This window comes from Nuphar pumila, chromosome 13 (genome assembly GCF_984573655.1).
Source record: "Nuphar pumila chromosome 13, dmNupPumi1.hap1.1, whole genome shotgun sequence".
Taxonomy (NCBI): Eukaryota; Viridiplantae; Streptophyta; class Magnoliopsida; order Nymphaeales; family Nymphaeaceae; genus Nuphar; species Nuphar pumila.
Window position 1 is genome coordinate 27,194,808 of NC_143261.1, and position 14,469 is coordinate 27,209,276.

The window sequence follows — 14,469 nt, forward strand, 5'->3', positions numbered from 1 at the left end:
CCAATCCTTTATTAGGGATGGCAATGGACGGAGGGAAAACGGGCCCCACCCCACCTCGCTCCATTTGAACCGGGGATGGAGGACATGAAACGGGGATGGAAATTAAAATCCAAACCCGTGTGGGGATGGAGGTCCTAATTTTGAGACAAGGCGGGGTGAAGACCTTGTCCCCTGCCCCCGTCCACTGCCATCCCTAATGAGCGATGTATGGCACAATCTGACCTCACAGATGCGTTCCGCCAAGCCTGTTTGCCAATCAATGCATCTTGGATGTGTTTTTTTGACATAAAAACCTGATTTTTTGAATCATCATGAGTCACTGATTTTCAAGCTGTCCAAAACTAATTTGTCACCACTGAGGTGGTATCCCATGTTGTAAGCGGGGTCGTATGCCAAGCTGAAGGCCCAGGTTATGGGGCTTAAGAGATACATGGTAGGGGTCTGCCTAACCCCAGCTTGTCTTTCAAAAAAAAAATCATCAATTTTTGTCGTAAACACAATCTAAAGCTTATTTCTTACTAAACAAACTTTGCAGATGGCTTTTGTAAGATCTGACCTAAAAAACCAAAAAAAAAATTGTGAAAATAATGATAATTTCATATCATTGTAATGTGACCGCAACCCTAACCAAACATTAATCCATTTGTAAACTGCATGCTGTACAAAATAAAGACTACTTGCCCCCGAGGGCTCCACCAAGCTTAAGAGATATCACAAGTGCTAAGCCCGCATATGTGTGTCCTTTGTTGCGAGGCTAAACCAGGGTTTATGCGGCGGGCAAGGGAACTTGGGATTTTTACACTATTGAGCTTCTGGGTGAGTGAAATAATTTTTTCTAGTCTTTTTTTTTTTTTTAACGAGGATCGGGGAAACAACTTGGGGGGCTCAAAGACATAATGGCGCTGGCTATTCCTACCATACTTACGATCGTTGTGTAAAGACATAATGGCGCTGGTTATCGTATATGGACCCTTAAAGTAAGATTTGAATGTAAATTCGAGTCAGACCCAACTGTAAGAAAATTTCTGAGAAACTCAAATTGACCCTATTTTTTTTAGTTAATTATCTTTTGCCTATACACAGGAAAAACAAAGAAGACCCCCACGTTAACGTGAATGAGAGTGTGAGGGAAGGGTGTCGTGGAAATAAAACAAAATCGACTTAAATAAAATTTTCGCAATCTGAAGGAACTCCTTCGTATTTGGCGTTTTCCGAGGGTGTGATTGAAAAAAAAAAAAAAGGCCTTATCTTATATCTGAAAAGGCAAAAAAATGATTTCCTCATAAATTGAGGTAAAAATGATTTCCAAATAAAATGGAGATCAGACTGGACCACACAGTCTCTCTTTGTGGGTTCAACTTTGGAGGCACCACGTGCCTCACTGATTCTCGCAACGTGAGCTCCAGCGAGAGGCGGGAATAAAGAAATCGGAGAGAAAAGGGAGAGAGGGAAACACGGGAAAAAAAATTAAATTAAATTTTCAGGGAGATCGCTCCTCGGTGTACACCGTCTCTATAAATCGGAGGCCAGCGGTTCTCTTTAAGCGTCGCTCTCCAGGCAGATCGCTCGGCAATGCCGCACGCCTAGCGTCCGTTTTCCGTCGATATTCTTCTTCGAGCATTGCCTTCGCTTACGGTGAGGTCCGTGCCTATAGCCTCACTCTTACGCCCAGTTATCTTCTAGGGTTTAGGGTTTTTCTCTTCTCTGTTTACTGCTTAGTTTTTTTCAATCGGGCCTTTTTTTTTGGATATCTCTCTGCTTTTGATGTTCGCTCTTGGCCCAGAAACCAGGGTTTAGTGTTTTTCTCTTTTCTACTTGGTTTTTCTTTGAAAACACTGGTCTCTCGTTTCGATGAGAAAGAAAGAGCGGCATTTTGTAGTGTTTCCTTTTGAATCGGGTCACCTTTTAGATTTCTCTCTGCTTTTGAGGTTTCTTTTCGTTTGATATGACGAATGCGGGTAAAAAAAGTTCAAAGTTTTCGGCAGTTTTCAAAAGAAATCTGCTTTCTGTGGACCTTTTTCGGCGTTTCTCTGTCTTCCGCTGGTCTACTCTCAAGAAAATCCGTGTTTCTCTCTACAGGAACAGTTTTTTTTGTTATTTTAAAGTTTCTTTCTTGGATCTAGTCCGTTTGAGGGAATCTTTGTGCATTTGAGCTTCATGTTCGCTTCCTTTGAGAACGTGAGTGAAAACCTGAGTTCTTATCTTTTGAATCTCAATGTTTTTGCCTTCGATGCAGGTGCATATGGATTTTCAGCACTATTTCTAGTGTCTCATTTCTGGATCGACTCTGCTTTTGGCAATCTGTGTTTTTCGTGTGGAGAATGTTGAAAGTGTTTTGAGTTTTCGCTTGTAGGGTTGTTGTCTGGCGATACGTTTGCTGTTTCTTGCTTGCGGATTCCCGAGGGTTTCACTTGGGTTTCATGACGACCTTAAAGTGGATGACGTTCTTAGTCATTCTTCCTTTTTATGGGGTTTATGATTCCTATTTCTTGGTCGATCCAGAGAATGGTATTTCACTGTGAGAAATATGAATCTTCACGTTTGGCTTGAAGTCTGGAGTTTTATATTTTCGATCTGTCCATTTTCTGTATATTTTGCATGTTTCCTTCTGTGAGTTGACCTTCTTCGTCAGTTGTTTCTCTATTTTTCTCTTGTTAATGGTTAACTTTCATTTTCTGGGACAATGTGGCTCCCTCTGCTCGAGTTTTAGTTTTGTGGTTTTTGGTTTCCTGGTAAAAAAAGGAGTTTCCGAGGCATTCGCAGAACGGTATGCTTTATTTTGTGTGCTTCTTCCGTTTACAATTTCTGGATCTGGGTTTTTTTCACTCCTTTGTTAGGTTTCTAGGAAACCTGTTTTTTGATGTTTAAAAGAAAAGGAAAAATTGGAGTGCTTCGAACTCCGTAACCTTATCTCCCTGTTGTTGGTCTCGTATCCGTTTAAACAAGAAGTGTATTAAAATTTGAAACTTGCCTGAATCTAATCCGTCTTCTTTTGAAAATGTTGTGAAGATGGAATTTTAAGCTTCTTAGAGTTTCTTGCTCCACTCGATCTCTACTTCAGTTTATCCATTTTCGTTGTCTGATATGGTGACCTGAGTAGTTTCGTTCCATTCGATTCGAAATGTGTCTTGATTTGTCATTTTGAACTGTACGGTTCAATCTGTTTTCTCTCTCTTCCATACTAAGCAACATTTGAAATTTCGTTCTATCTGGCGAGTTTCTTGCAAGTGTGGTGTATTTGCTCGTTGTTTTATATATGAGTTCTCTGGACAATTGCTTTTTTTAAGTGGTTTAACATTTTCTTCACATAGCCTCTGATTTTGGGTCATTTTAAGTGATTTTGAAGAACGGACCAAAAAGAGAGTTTTCGTGTTGCTTAGTTTGAGTGTTAGTCTCTTGATTTATTGCTTTATCACTTGTTCTTTTATTTGTTTATACTAAGAAAAGCGACTATTCACATCCAAGTTGACACCTGTGTAACCAATGTGAATCATATTTTTGAAAATATCATATGATCTTCTTGCGGATTTTCAAAATTTTGCATATTTTGAACATGCCACTTTTTATCATGATACTAATGCCACAAAACGCTTGTTTTTTTTTTTTTAAATATCACTAGATTTTGGAGATTTTTCCAATACTGAGATTTGTGACATTGGTTGAAACCTAATGTGTAAAGTTCGATGAAAGTTCAGTTTTTTTTTTGGGTATTCTTGTTTGGATGTTGCTTTGTTTCTGATTGTCTGTCAGGTTTATGGTTGGGACTTGTTTTGGGCTATTACAGATAAGAGTCGATCGGTCTCTGAATATTAATTTGACCTGCAGGGTTAGGTCCGCGTGGTGCCTGATCTAGCTTTATACAGGCGCCTAATTGTAACTTCAAATTTTATTTTTTTATTAGTTTATAAGTCTCTTTATTTTTGGAAAACTGATTCATGATAAGAGTATCCCTTGGGAAATTTTTCTACAGGGATCTGCTGTTCTTGGCAGGAAACCGCACAAAGTTAGCCTATCCTGTCGTGTACCTCTAAGTTTGCGATTTAGATCTAGTGTTTTTCTTCATCGTTCATTTGTTGATTTTAGGCCTTTGTGTACTTAAGAGTTCGTAGTCTCTTGCTACCATTTATTTTTCCCAGTTTCCAGGCAGTGTGCTCAACGACTTGCCCTCATAATTTTGAGGATTTTCTTTTTCTTTGTATTCTCATCCTTTTCTAGTTAAAAATGTCATAGTAGATTGTTTACTTTGTCTACATTTTCTTATTTACGTTTTGAGAAACAAGCTACTATGACAATGAAATTCATGCTCACCTGCTTGGCTGGACTCGGTTCCTGTCAGCCTGCAGTACATCGGGATGAATCTGAACCTGCATCTTTCAAAGGCTCCTGAAGGTCGGTTGTTGACCTTGTTCAACTTGTTTACAATCACGTGGACCAAGATTAGGGTCGAGGGAGTAATAGTCTCTGAGACTGGCTTCTTTAGTAGAGTTCGCTTCTACTAGATTTGGTGTTCAATTTTTTTGGGGCTAAATTATAACAAAGAAGTGATGGTCATCTTTGGATATGTAGTCACTTCTAGGGTCCGTATGCTTCATACCCATGGAAGGGGGAATGCTCTTTCACGGGGAGCACATGATCCTATAAACCAGCTCAGCTTTTCCTTGAAAACCCTTTCGCACAGGGGGGGAGGGGTGGGGATTTTCATGGGAAATGAGGAAGCGAGAAAAGCTGGTGGCTACTAGGGCCAGTATGGTCTATCTTATCCTGCGTACCTTAGCGTGGCACTTTCCCATGAAAGTGGCCTGAAACAAACAGGCCCTTACTGAGTTCTGCTTGACTTCTTGGGCTTTTTGCTGCACACTGGCTTTCAAGAAATGCACTGTGAGAAAACCTGAGCAGCATTTATCTTAGAGCTAGAATCCATCACATAACCTGACGCTTAATGTTTGACATAGTCTTCTGCTTTTCCTTTTTATAGTTCGCAATCTGCCAGGATGTCTGATTTGGAGAAGCCACTGCGCCCAAAGAGGAAGAAGATTTGGGTGGACTACTTCGTCCAATTCCGTTGGATCATTGTCATCTTTGTGGTTCTTCCCATTTCCTTTACCATCTACTTTCTCACCTATCTTGGAGATGTGAGATCTGAATGGAAGTCCTACAAGCTCCGTCAAAAGGAGCATGACGAAAATGTGAAGAAAATGGTGAATCGCTTGAAGCAGAGGAATCCATCAAAAGATGGCCTTGTGTGCACGGCTAGGAAACCGTGGATTGCAGTTGGCATGAGAAACGTCGACTACAAACGTGCTCGTCATTTTGAGGTCGATCTTTCTGCATTCAGAAACATTCTTGAGATTGATAAAGAAAGGATGATAGCACGCGTTGAGCCCCTGGTCAATATGGGTCAGATTACAAGGGCGACGGTTCCCATGAACCTTTCACTCGCTGTAGTTGCAGAGCTCGACGATCTCACTGTTGGAGGTCTTATCAACGGGTATGGCATTGAAGGAAGCTCACATATTTATGGCCTCTTTTCTGATACAGTCGTTGCTTACGAAATTGTGCTAGCGGATGGGCGATTGGTCAGAGCTACAAAGGACAATGAGTACTCTGACCTTTTCTATGCAATTCCATGGTCTCAGGGAACACTAGGACTCTTGGTTGCAGCAGAAATTAAACTTATTCCTGTTAAGGAATACATGAAGCTAACATATAAACCAGTCGTGGGGAATCTGCAGGAGCTTGCTCAGGCTTATGCGGATTCTTTTACGCCCAGAGACGGTGATCAAGACAACCCTGCAAAGGTTCCTGATTTTGTGGAAGCCATGATTTATTCATCCACAGAAGGTGTGTTTATGACTGGAAGGTATGCATCCAAAGAGGAAGCGAAGAAGAAGGGGAATGCGATCAATTGTGTTGGATGGTGGTTCAAGCCATGGTTTTACCAGCACGCACAGACGGCTCTAAAGAGGGGTGAGTTTGTGGAGTACATTCCAACTAGGGAGTATTATCACAGGCACACTCGTTGTTTGTATTGGGAAGGAAAGCTAATCCTCCCTTTCGCCGATCAATGGTGGTTCAGATGGACTCTTGGATGGCTGATGCCTCCCAAGGTTTCACTTCTCAAGGCCACCCAAGGTGAAGCTATTAGGAACTATTACCATGAGTTGCATGTGATTCAAGACATGCTGGTTCCTCTATACAAAGTGGGGCCTGCCCTTGAGTGGGTTCACCGAGAGATGGAGGTAAATTGCTCTCTACCATTGGTCTTTGTTTCAGCAATTGCATCTTCCTTTCTTTTCTTGCATCTGATTTTCTGATCGTTTTCCAATTATTATTTTTCTCCTTCATTTATCTGCCGTGAGACAAGTAATGCCTTCTATTTTCATGTCTCGCAAAACTTGGACAAATTTTGGTTTCTTAAAAATTGTGATTCATTATTGAATATCATGTCACTGGAGCTGGTTTCTTTGAAATATGGTTTTCTTTCAGTCATAATCGGAATTTGTACAAAATTTCTACTTGTTGTTTTTGGTCTTGGATCCAGTGAAATGCGTTCCTTTTGCTGATTATAGCCATAAATGTCGTTCTAGGTCTATCAGCAAGGGAAAATCATGAAATAAAAATTGCTTTCTCAGGAAAATATTGGGAAAATCTCGGTATATAGTTCAAAATTATAGAGAAAACAAATAAAGTAAGAATCATTAAAATCACAATAATACCATGTTATATTGGAAACATGCAAGGTTTTGCAATTCTTGTGATATGTTTGGGATTTCATACCTTGTGAAAATCTCAGGAAAATGTTGTAAGATTTTCAAAATCTCCCTGATATATTTGTTACGATGTTGCTGATCGTTGGCTGTTTAGATGGGTTCTTTTTTTCATAGACCAAGTGAAACAATTTTTTCCTGCTACACGCTTCCGGCCGACCATGATGCCTTGGTCTAAGATTCTCTATTGGCTCAGGTGTACCCCATCTGGCTGTGCCCGCATAGGCTGTTCAAGCTTCCGGTGAAGACCATGGTCTACCCCGAGCACGGTTTTGAGCACTATCGCAGGCAAGGAGACACTGAGTACGCTCAGATGTTCACGGATGTGGGTGTCTACTACACACCTGGACCTGTATTACGAGGCGAAGAATTCGATGGAGCAGAAGCCGTGCGCAGATTGGAATTATGGCTGATCGAGAACAACAGCTACCAGCCGCAGTACGCCGTCTCTGAGCTGACTGAAAAGAACTTTTGGCGAATGTTTGATGCTACGCACTATGAGAAGTGCCGGAGGAAGTATGGAGCTGTGGGCACCTTCATGAGCGTCTACTACAAGTCGAAGAAGGGGAGGAAGACGGAGAAGGAAGTCCAGGAAGCCGAGCGGCAGCAGCTGGATTCGCCGTACGCAGAGATCGATCAGCCGTCCGACTGATTCTTTCCCTGGCAAGGGTACCATGAATTTTGCGGTTTGATCTTCATCCTCTTGAGTAGACTGTCATCTCTCTCCCTTTTTTTTGCTTTTCTAGTTGGCTTCTGCTGTATCTGTTTGAACTCCTTTCGAGACTGGTTTCTCCTTGCCTTTTGGCCGGTCGGGCTTGATATTCCTTCTTGGTTCTCATGCATGAAAGAACTGAACCTCTATTTCTGCACCATGCTTTCCGGTTCTGTTGAAACTGTTCCCCTGCCTTTCGTTTGGATGATGTTTTGTTTACTTGCAGAACAGATCGGCATGGCTAACCAATTGGTTGTTTTGGAAATTTGGAGACAGGGCTCTGGACAGCTCCCGGACGTATTTTATTTTATTTTATTTATTTATTTGCTCTTTAACAATGCCTACGTGTCAAGTGCATGTTGACTTGCAAAAAATATTGGCATGACATGTGCCACTGCATGGAGTGCGGATATCAACGGGTCGAGTATATGTTATGGAAAAAACACGGGTCGAGTATAGCTCGGTACTGACCCGGATTGGATCTGATAGGACTACTGGACGAACGTTTGACCTCTTAATGGAATACGTCCAACCCATTGGTGCATTGGTGTGAGGGCTGGGAAATGTGATTGACCGCTTGTGGTTCGGTTCTTGAAGAGCTTGTACGAGCTCATAAAATAGGCTCTGCGAGGCAAACAAAAATAAATAACCGGTGTTCGCTTGGTTCGTATAAGCTCGTTAAATAGTAGTGATTATATTTTAGGTATATTTTACATCAGTATAGTGTATAGAAGGTGTAGTATAGAACAAATGGTTGAAAGTGTTTGGCTTGCAATATATATATATATATATACACACGAAAATGGGTTTGTGCTAAACCCGTTTGGTTACTTGGATCATGTCTTTTCGATGAAAAAGTGATGTTTGGAATTGGAGCTATATATATAATATATAGTCTATTGGTGTTCAAATCTTATTCCGAGCTTTGAAACAATGTAATTGTTGTAAAATGGGCCTACGGTTCAAATCCTATTAATTTAATCATCGATACTTTTTTTTTTCAAAGTGAGCCTTGGGCTTGTTGTCATGAGATCTGGTTTGGCTTGGTTCATTGTGAGAGTAACCTATTCTGCAACACTTAAAGCTCGGCTCATTCAGCTCGTTTACCAGCCCTTGGTAGGGGAGAATCTTGCCTGCTCATTATTGGCATTACATGAAGGTTTGGTGGTAGGGATCATGATTTTTGCAAAATTTGTCTGTCCTGGATCGACTGCCCAATGTATTTTGGGATTTTAAATCCCATCAGTTTGCATCCCTATTCAGATTCATTGCCTACATTCGGGTATTGATTCCATCCAAGCATGCTACAATTATTGTCCGATCCATTTGAACCCCTATCAGTGGGAACCCTAATAGCGCATTGATTGGCTCATATTCAGGGACATGGTCAGTCGTCGATGACTCTTGTGTGTGTGTGTGTGTGTGTGTGTGTGAGAGAGAGAGAGAGAGAGAGAGAGAGAGAGAGAGAGAGAGAGAGAGAGAGAGCCGAAAGAGGATCAACATTATCACTCATGAAGATCAACAAAATGGTGAACCCATGAACCCAACAAAATAGAGAACAAACTAAAATATAGAAAAACAAAAGCAAAAGGAAAAGAAAAAGAAACTACAGCCAACTAGCAACAAACAACAAAGTCAAGCTCAACCAGGATCCTCTGGATAAGAAGGAACCACCGATGAGTGAACGTTGTTCAGACGGAAGGAGAGGTCTCTAAGATGCATACGTAGAATCGCGTATACATCAACCAAGATTTTATGGACAAGATTGTTAAGGATGACCGGAATTTGACGGAAAGTAGCATCATTGCGTGCCATCCAAACAAACCACCAAGTAGTAAGCAACCATGTCTTCCATATCAGTCTCCACCGCTTGCAACGTCTAATTTTAATAGGGCCTAGGAGCAGATCAAGCGCAAAAGATTCCTCTTTAACAATTACGTTCGGAGATCTCCATGTGCTATTAAAAAGGGCCACGAAGATTGGGTAGGACCAGAATAAATGAAAAGTAGTTTCTTCAGCAGCTTGACACAACACACACCAACTTGAGAACTGAAAGCCCAACTTCTTTAAATAACTGTGAGTCTGAACCCTATCATGCAAAATTAACCAAGCCAAGACCTGAGATCTTGGGGTAGGGCCCTTACCCCATAACGCACACTCAGGGAACCAATCTGCTCTTGGGGGGAGCAACAGAGAGAGAGAGAGAGAGAGAGAGAGATTTCATGGTCATTGAGCCTTGGCATTCAGGTGGTTTTACAACAAAACGTGCAGCATCACTGCAGTAGTCATAAACCATGTATCTTTTGCGCACCCACTTTAGCTGGCGCACCTGGTTTGGGATTAGCGTGGCCATAGCTGGCTTGTCCCACCAAGACACGGATCCATCTGTTCCCTTTGCTGGGGAATCACCGGACTCTGGCAAGATTTTGCAGGCATTGATCTCAAATTCATGGAATTCAGACACAAAGGGAGCGTTGCTCCAGTTGGTCTTCACCCTCCCACCTTGTGTGGCCCAGTCGTCAGCGTTCCACGATGATCCATATACTGACATTGGTTGTTTTTCGATGAAAGCAAGTCCGGTCACTAGCTGGTTTGTAAATGCTTGGATTATTTATGGAATAAAAACCGGTCGTGCATCCACTGATTATGGTTATAAAGATTGGATTTCTAGTGACCAACTTGTTAAATTTTTGAAATTTTTACCTTCTCTGAATCTGCAAAGGAATTGTGGGATTCTATAGCAGAGTTGTAAGGTAGTCAGAATAATGCTGCTCATATATTTGAACACAAACTTGAAATTGCAGCAGCACAACAAGGTAAAAAAACATTTAGTGAACATCTTGAAAATATGAAAAAAATGTGGGACAAATTGAACATGTATCGTCCACATACTAGTAATAACTCTTGCAAAGGACGGAGGAAGATACAATTTTTTCAGTAGTCTGAAACCTGAATATGAAAACATCAGGAGTACTATTCTTATGGATGCTACCCTTCCTTCTTTTTTGGGTATTTGTGCCATTATTCAACGAGAAGAAACTTAGAAGAAGACTATGAATATTGAGCTAAAATATGAGAAAGTTGAATCAAATGCTCTTCTGGCAGAGAAAGACGATCAGAGAAAAAATTTTGGTACTGAAAAAGGAAGGAATACTTATCGAAATAAAGAAAAAAATGAGACTTATCATTGTGATCATTATGATAAAAATGGGCACACCAAGAATCGATGCTGAGAATTACATCCTCACCTTAAATTAATTTTTGACAAGAACAAGAGAGATCATGCTGCAATAGCTGATACATCCATCTCAATGAGTCATTGAGTCACCTCTTTCATCAAATCAGTAAGTCCATATCTTCTTAACAAAGTTCTTCGGCCTCTACCCATGCTTCAGGTAATTTACAAACTTGCCCTACTTTGTCTTCTAAAGTTAATTTTTGGATTATTGATTCGGGAGTCACTGATCACATGGCCAATAGTCCACCCTCTGTGTATAAATTTACCTCTCGGTCTGATAAACCTAATGTTTATGTTGCCAATGGAGTTACTGTTCCTGTGTTAGGCAGTGGCAAAATTATATTTTTTTCAAATAGTGTCACCTCTGATGCTCTGGTTATTCCATCCTTACAAACTCAACTTCTTTCTGTTGGAAAAATTACTAATTCCTTAAACTGTGATGTTATTTTCTCTCCTAACTTTGTCATCTTTCAAGATCGAAAGTCGAAGCAGACAACTGGTGAAGGAATTTATTCTCATGGATTGTACTTTCTCAAACCCACTCATAAGGAGTATCATACCAACACTTGTGTGGAGAGTCACATCTTACATAAACGGCTTGGACATCCGTCCAACCGTGTTTTTTCGAGTCTTTTTCCTTCTGTATCAATTGAGTCTAGTGTATGTGATGTTTGTCAATTTGCTAAACAAACATGCTTACCATTCATTAATTTCATGTTTATGTCTGTTGAACCTTATGAACTCATTCATTTTGATTTATGGGGTTCTGCTCCAATTGATTCATATGGTGGATATGCGTACTTTGTGTTATTTATTGATGATCGGTTTCATGCTACATGGTTATACTTATTTGCTTTCAAAGACTTTCATACTATGATATATACTCAATTCAATGCCAAAGTTAAGATTTTTTGGTCTTACAATGGCTCAGAATACACCAATGGCTCCTTTGCTGAATTTCTTCAGAGCCAAGGGATTATTCACCAAACTAGTTGTGTTGGAACACCACAACAAAATGGGGTGGCAGAGAGAAAAAATCGACACATTCTTGAAGTCACAAGAGCTCTTATGTTTCAAATGAATGCCCCAAAAAGGTATTGGTCTCATGGAGTTTTAACGACAATATATTTGATTAATAGACTTCCTAGTCGGGTAATCAATTTTAGGGCTCCTTTGAAAGTTTTGAAGAATCAGACGCCTGACATATCTCATTTGCGGGTGTTTAGTTTTGTGTGTTATGTGCACCAACAAGCAATCCATCGTGATAAGTTGGATGCTAGATCAAATCAGTGTGTTTTTTTTTGGTATTCTTCTACAAAGAAAGAGTATATTTGTTATGATGTGTCATCCAAAAAACTTGTCATTTCTCATGACGTACGGTTTGCTGAAACTGAACCATATTTTCCAGCACAGAATGATTGTGAGAATCGGTCCTAGGAGAAGTACTTGTCAGATTTGGTACCGCTTCCAACAATAACGTCTGAGATCATTGCCCCACATATATATGTTATACCTCCAGAGAATGAAGTAACTCCTACAGTTGATTAAATCGAAACACTTTTAGTTCAATGAAAATCAAGTAGAGAAACTCGTTCTCCGAAAAGACTGAAAGATTTTGTCACTTATCATATTGTCTCTTACCCTATACAATCTTATCTTACTTATGACAATGTTGCTCAATCCTACTATATTTTTTTTAGTGCAGTATCTAGTGATCAAGAACCAAAGACTTTTCGAAAAGCTAATTCCAACACTATTTGGAAAAATGCTATAAAAATGAATTGCAAGCTCTTGATGAGAATAAAACATGGGACACTGTTCGATTGCAAGAAAAAAAAATAGTTGGGTGTACAAAATAAAATATAGAAGTGATGGAACTGTGAAACGACATAAGGCAAGACTTGTTGCTAGAGGTTTTACTCAAACTTATGGAGAAGACCACAAAGCGACATTTGCTCTTGTCATGAAGATGAATACTTTCGGAGTTCTTATATCTCTAGCAGTAAATCAGGACTGAAAATTATTTTAGATGGATGTTAAAAACACATTTCTACATGGTGATCTAGAAGAAGAGGTCTATATGAGTGTACCACCCTATCATCGACAAGAAGTCAAACCTGGCTTAGTGTGCAAACTAAAAAAGGAAATTTGTGGACTCAAGCAATCACCATGAGCCTGGTATGCTAAACTTAGTTCTATTCTCATAATTAACCAACTAAAAAGGAGTGTTTTAGACCCTTCTCTATTTGTTAAGCAATGTATCTATGGTACTACTATTGTTCTGGTTTTATATTGACGACATTGCAATCACTGGCAATGATCAACTTGAGATATCAAAGCTCAAGACTCTTTTGCATAAGCAATTTGCTAAAGACTGAATTTTAAAATATTTTCTTGGATTAAAAATTGCCTACACAAAAAGGGCATATTTCTTAATCAACGAAAATATGTGTTAGATCTGTTACATGAAACTGGAAAATTAGGAGTAAAACCTTTAGACACTCCTATTGGTAGCAGAGCTAAGCTTAGTAATGATGGTGAATTATTGTCTGATGTTGATTAGTTTCAAAGATTAGTTGGCAGACTAATCTATTTGACCATTACTCGACTAGATATATCTTATTCTATCAGTTTGGTCAGTAGATTTATGCATGCCCCAAGATTGAATTACATGAATGCAGTCAACCAAATTTTGCAATATTTGAAGGGATCGCCAGAAAGAGGTATTTGAATGCGTAAGAATGGCCACAATTTTATTACTACATATACTCATGCTGATTGGGCTGAATGTCCAGTTGATCGAAGGTCTACCATAGGATATTGTACATTTGTTGGAGGTAACTTGGTAATATGAAAAAGTAAAAAACAAAATGTTGTTGCTCGATCAAGTGCAGAAGTTGAATATTGAGCAATGGCATCCACCACTAGTGAAGTTATTTGTCTGCGAGCTTTATTGCAGGATTTGGGTTTTGGTTCATCTCAATCAACAAGAATGTTTTGTGATAATCAAGCTGCAATTCACATTGTTTCAAATCCAGTTTATCATGAGCGAACTAAACATATTGAGGTGGATTGTCACTTCTTTCGAGAGAATGTTCAAGCTAATGTTATTTGTACCCTTTTTGTTCGCAGTGATCAACAGTTAGCAGATATCTTCACTAAAGGATTACCTTTTGCCAAGTTTTAAGAGATATTGTTCAAGTTGGGCTCTATCGATATTTTCACACCAACTTGAGGAGAATGTTGGTGGCGAAGAGAGATTTTGGAATTTGTTGTTGTCTATGGGTGATTTGATGAATCAAGTTTTTTAGTAATTGCTACTTAAAATAATTAGAAAATGGTAGTTACTAAAAGAAGTTCTTCTTTGTATCTATATGTACGTGATCTCCATTGTAAACTAATATCAATCTCTCCCTTTCTTCTCCGGTAGAGTAGGCTAAGCCGAACCATGTGTCTTGCATTCTTTTTGTTTCTTCAGATTTCACTTTCTCAAACATAACCCAAACCCTAACCTGAATCCGAGTGCCATCTTGTTCTTTGGGTGGGTTTGAGTGCACCATGATGGTCGAATGCCAGAACCATTTGCTGGGCAAATTGGACGAATAGCTTTGTTCAGCTTGTAAAGAGCTTGTTCAAACTCATAAAATAGGCTACCCCAGCCAAACATGAAGACGTGTTTGCTCAGCTGCACATTGCTGAGCTAGGCTTGTTAAGTAGTAATAAATTAATTATGTTCCAACAAGTTTTTTCAT

The 14,469-nt window shown here is 39.7% G+C and overlaps 1 protein-coding gene across 4 annotated transcripts; it reads left to right on the forward strand.

Annotated features, from left to right (window-relative positions):
• The first annotated feature begins 1,328 nt into the window (after positions 1-1,328).
• On the forward strand, positions 1,329-7,636 carry LOC149818176 (delta(24)-sterol reductase-like). 4 transcript variants are annotated; one of them, XM_089984826.1, is made up of 3 exons: positions 1,329-1,640; positions 4,976-6,239; positions 6,964-7,636. In XM_089984826.1, the coding sequence occupies exons 2-3, from the start codon at positions 4,992-4,994 to the stop codon at positions 7,417-7,419; spliced, it is 1,704 nt and encodes a 567-aa protein (XP_089840952.1). In that variant the 5' UTR covers positions 1,329-1,640; positions 4,976-4,991; the 3' UTR covers positions 7,420-7,636. The 4 variants fall into 4 exon arrangements, with proteins under 4 accessions (XP_089840952.1, XP_089840953.1, XP_089840951.1 ...); XM_089984827.1 differs by having other exon boundaries at positions 1,329-1,635; XM_089984825.1 differs by lacking the exon at positions 1,329-1,640 and adding an exon at positions 2,287-2,767.
• The last annotated feature ends 6,833 nt before the right edge of the window (positions 7,637-14,469 follow it).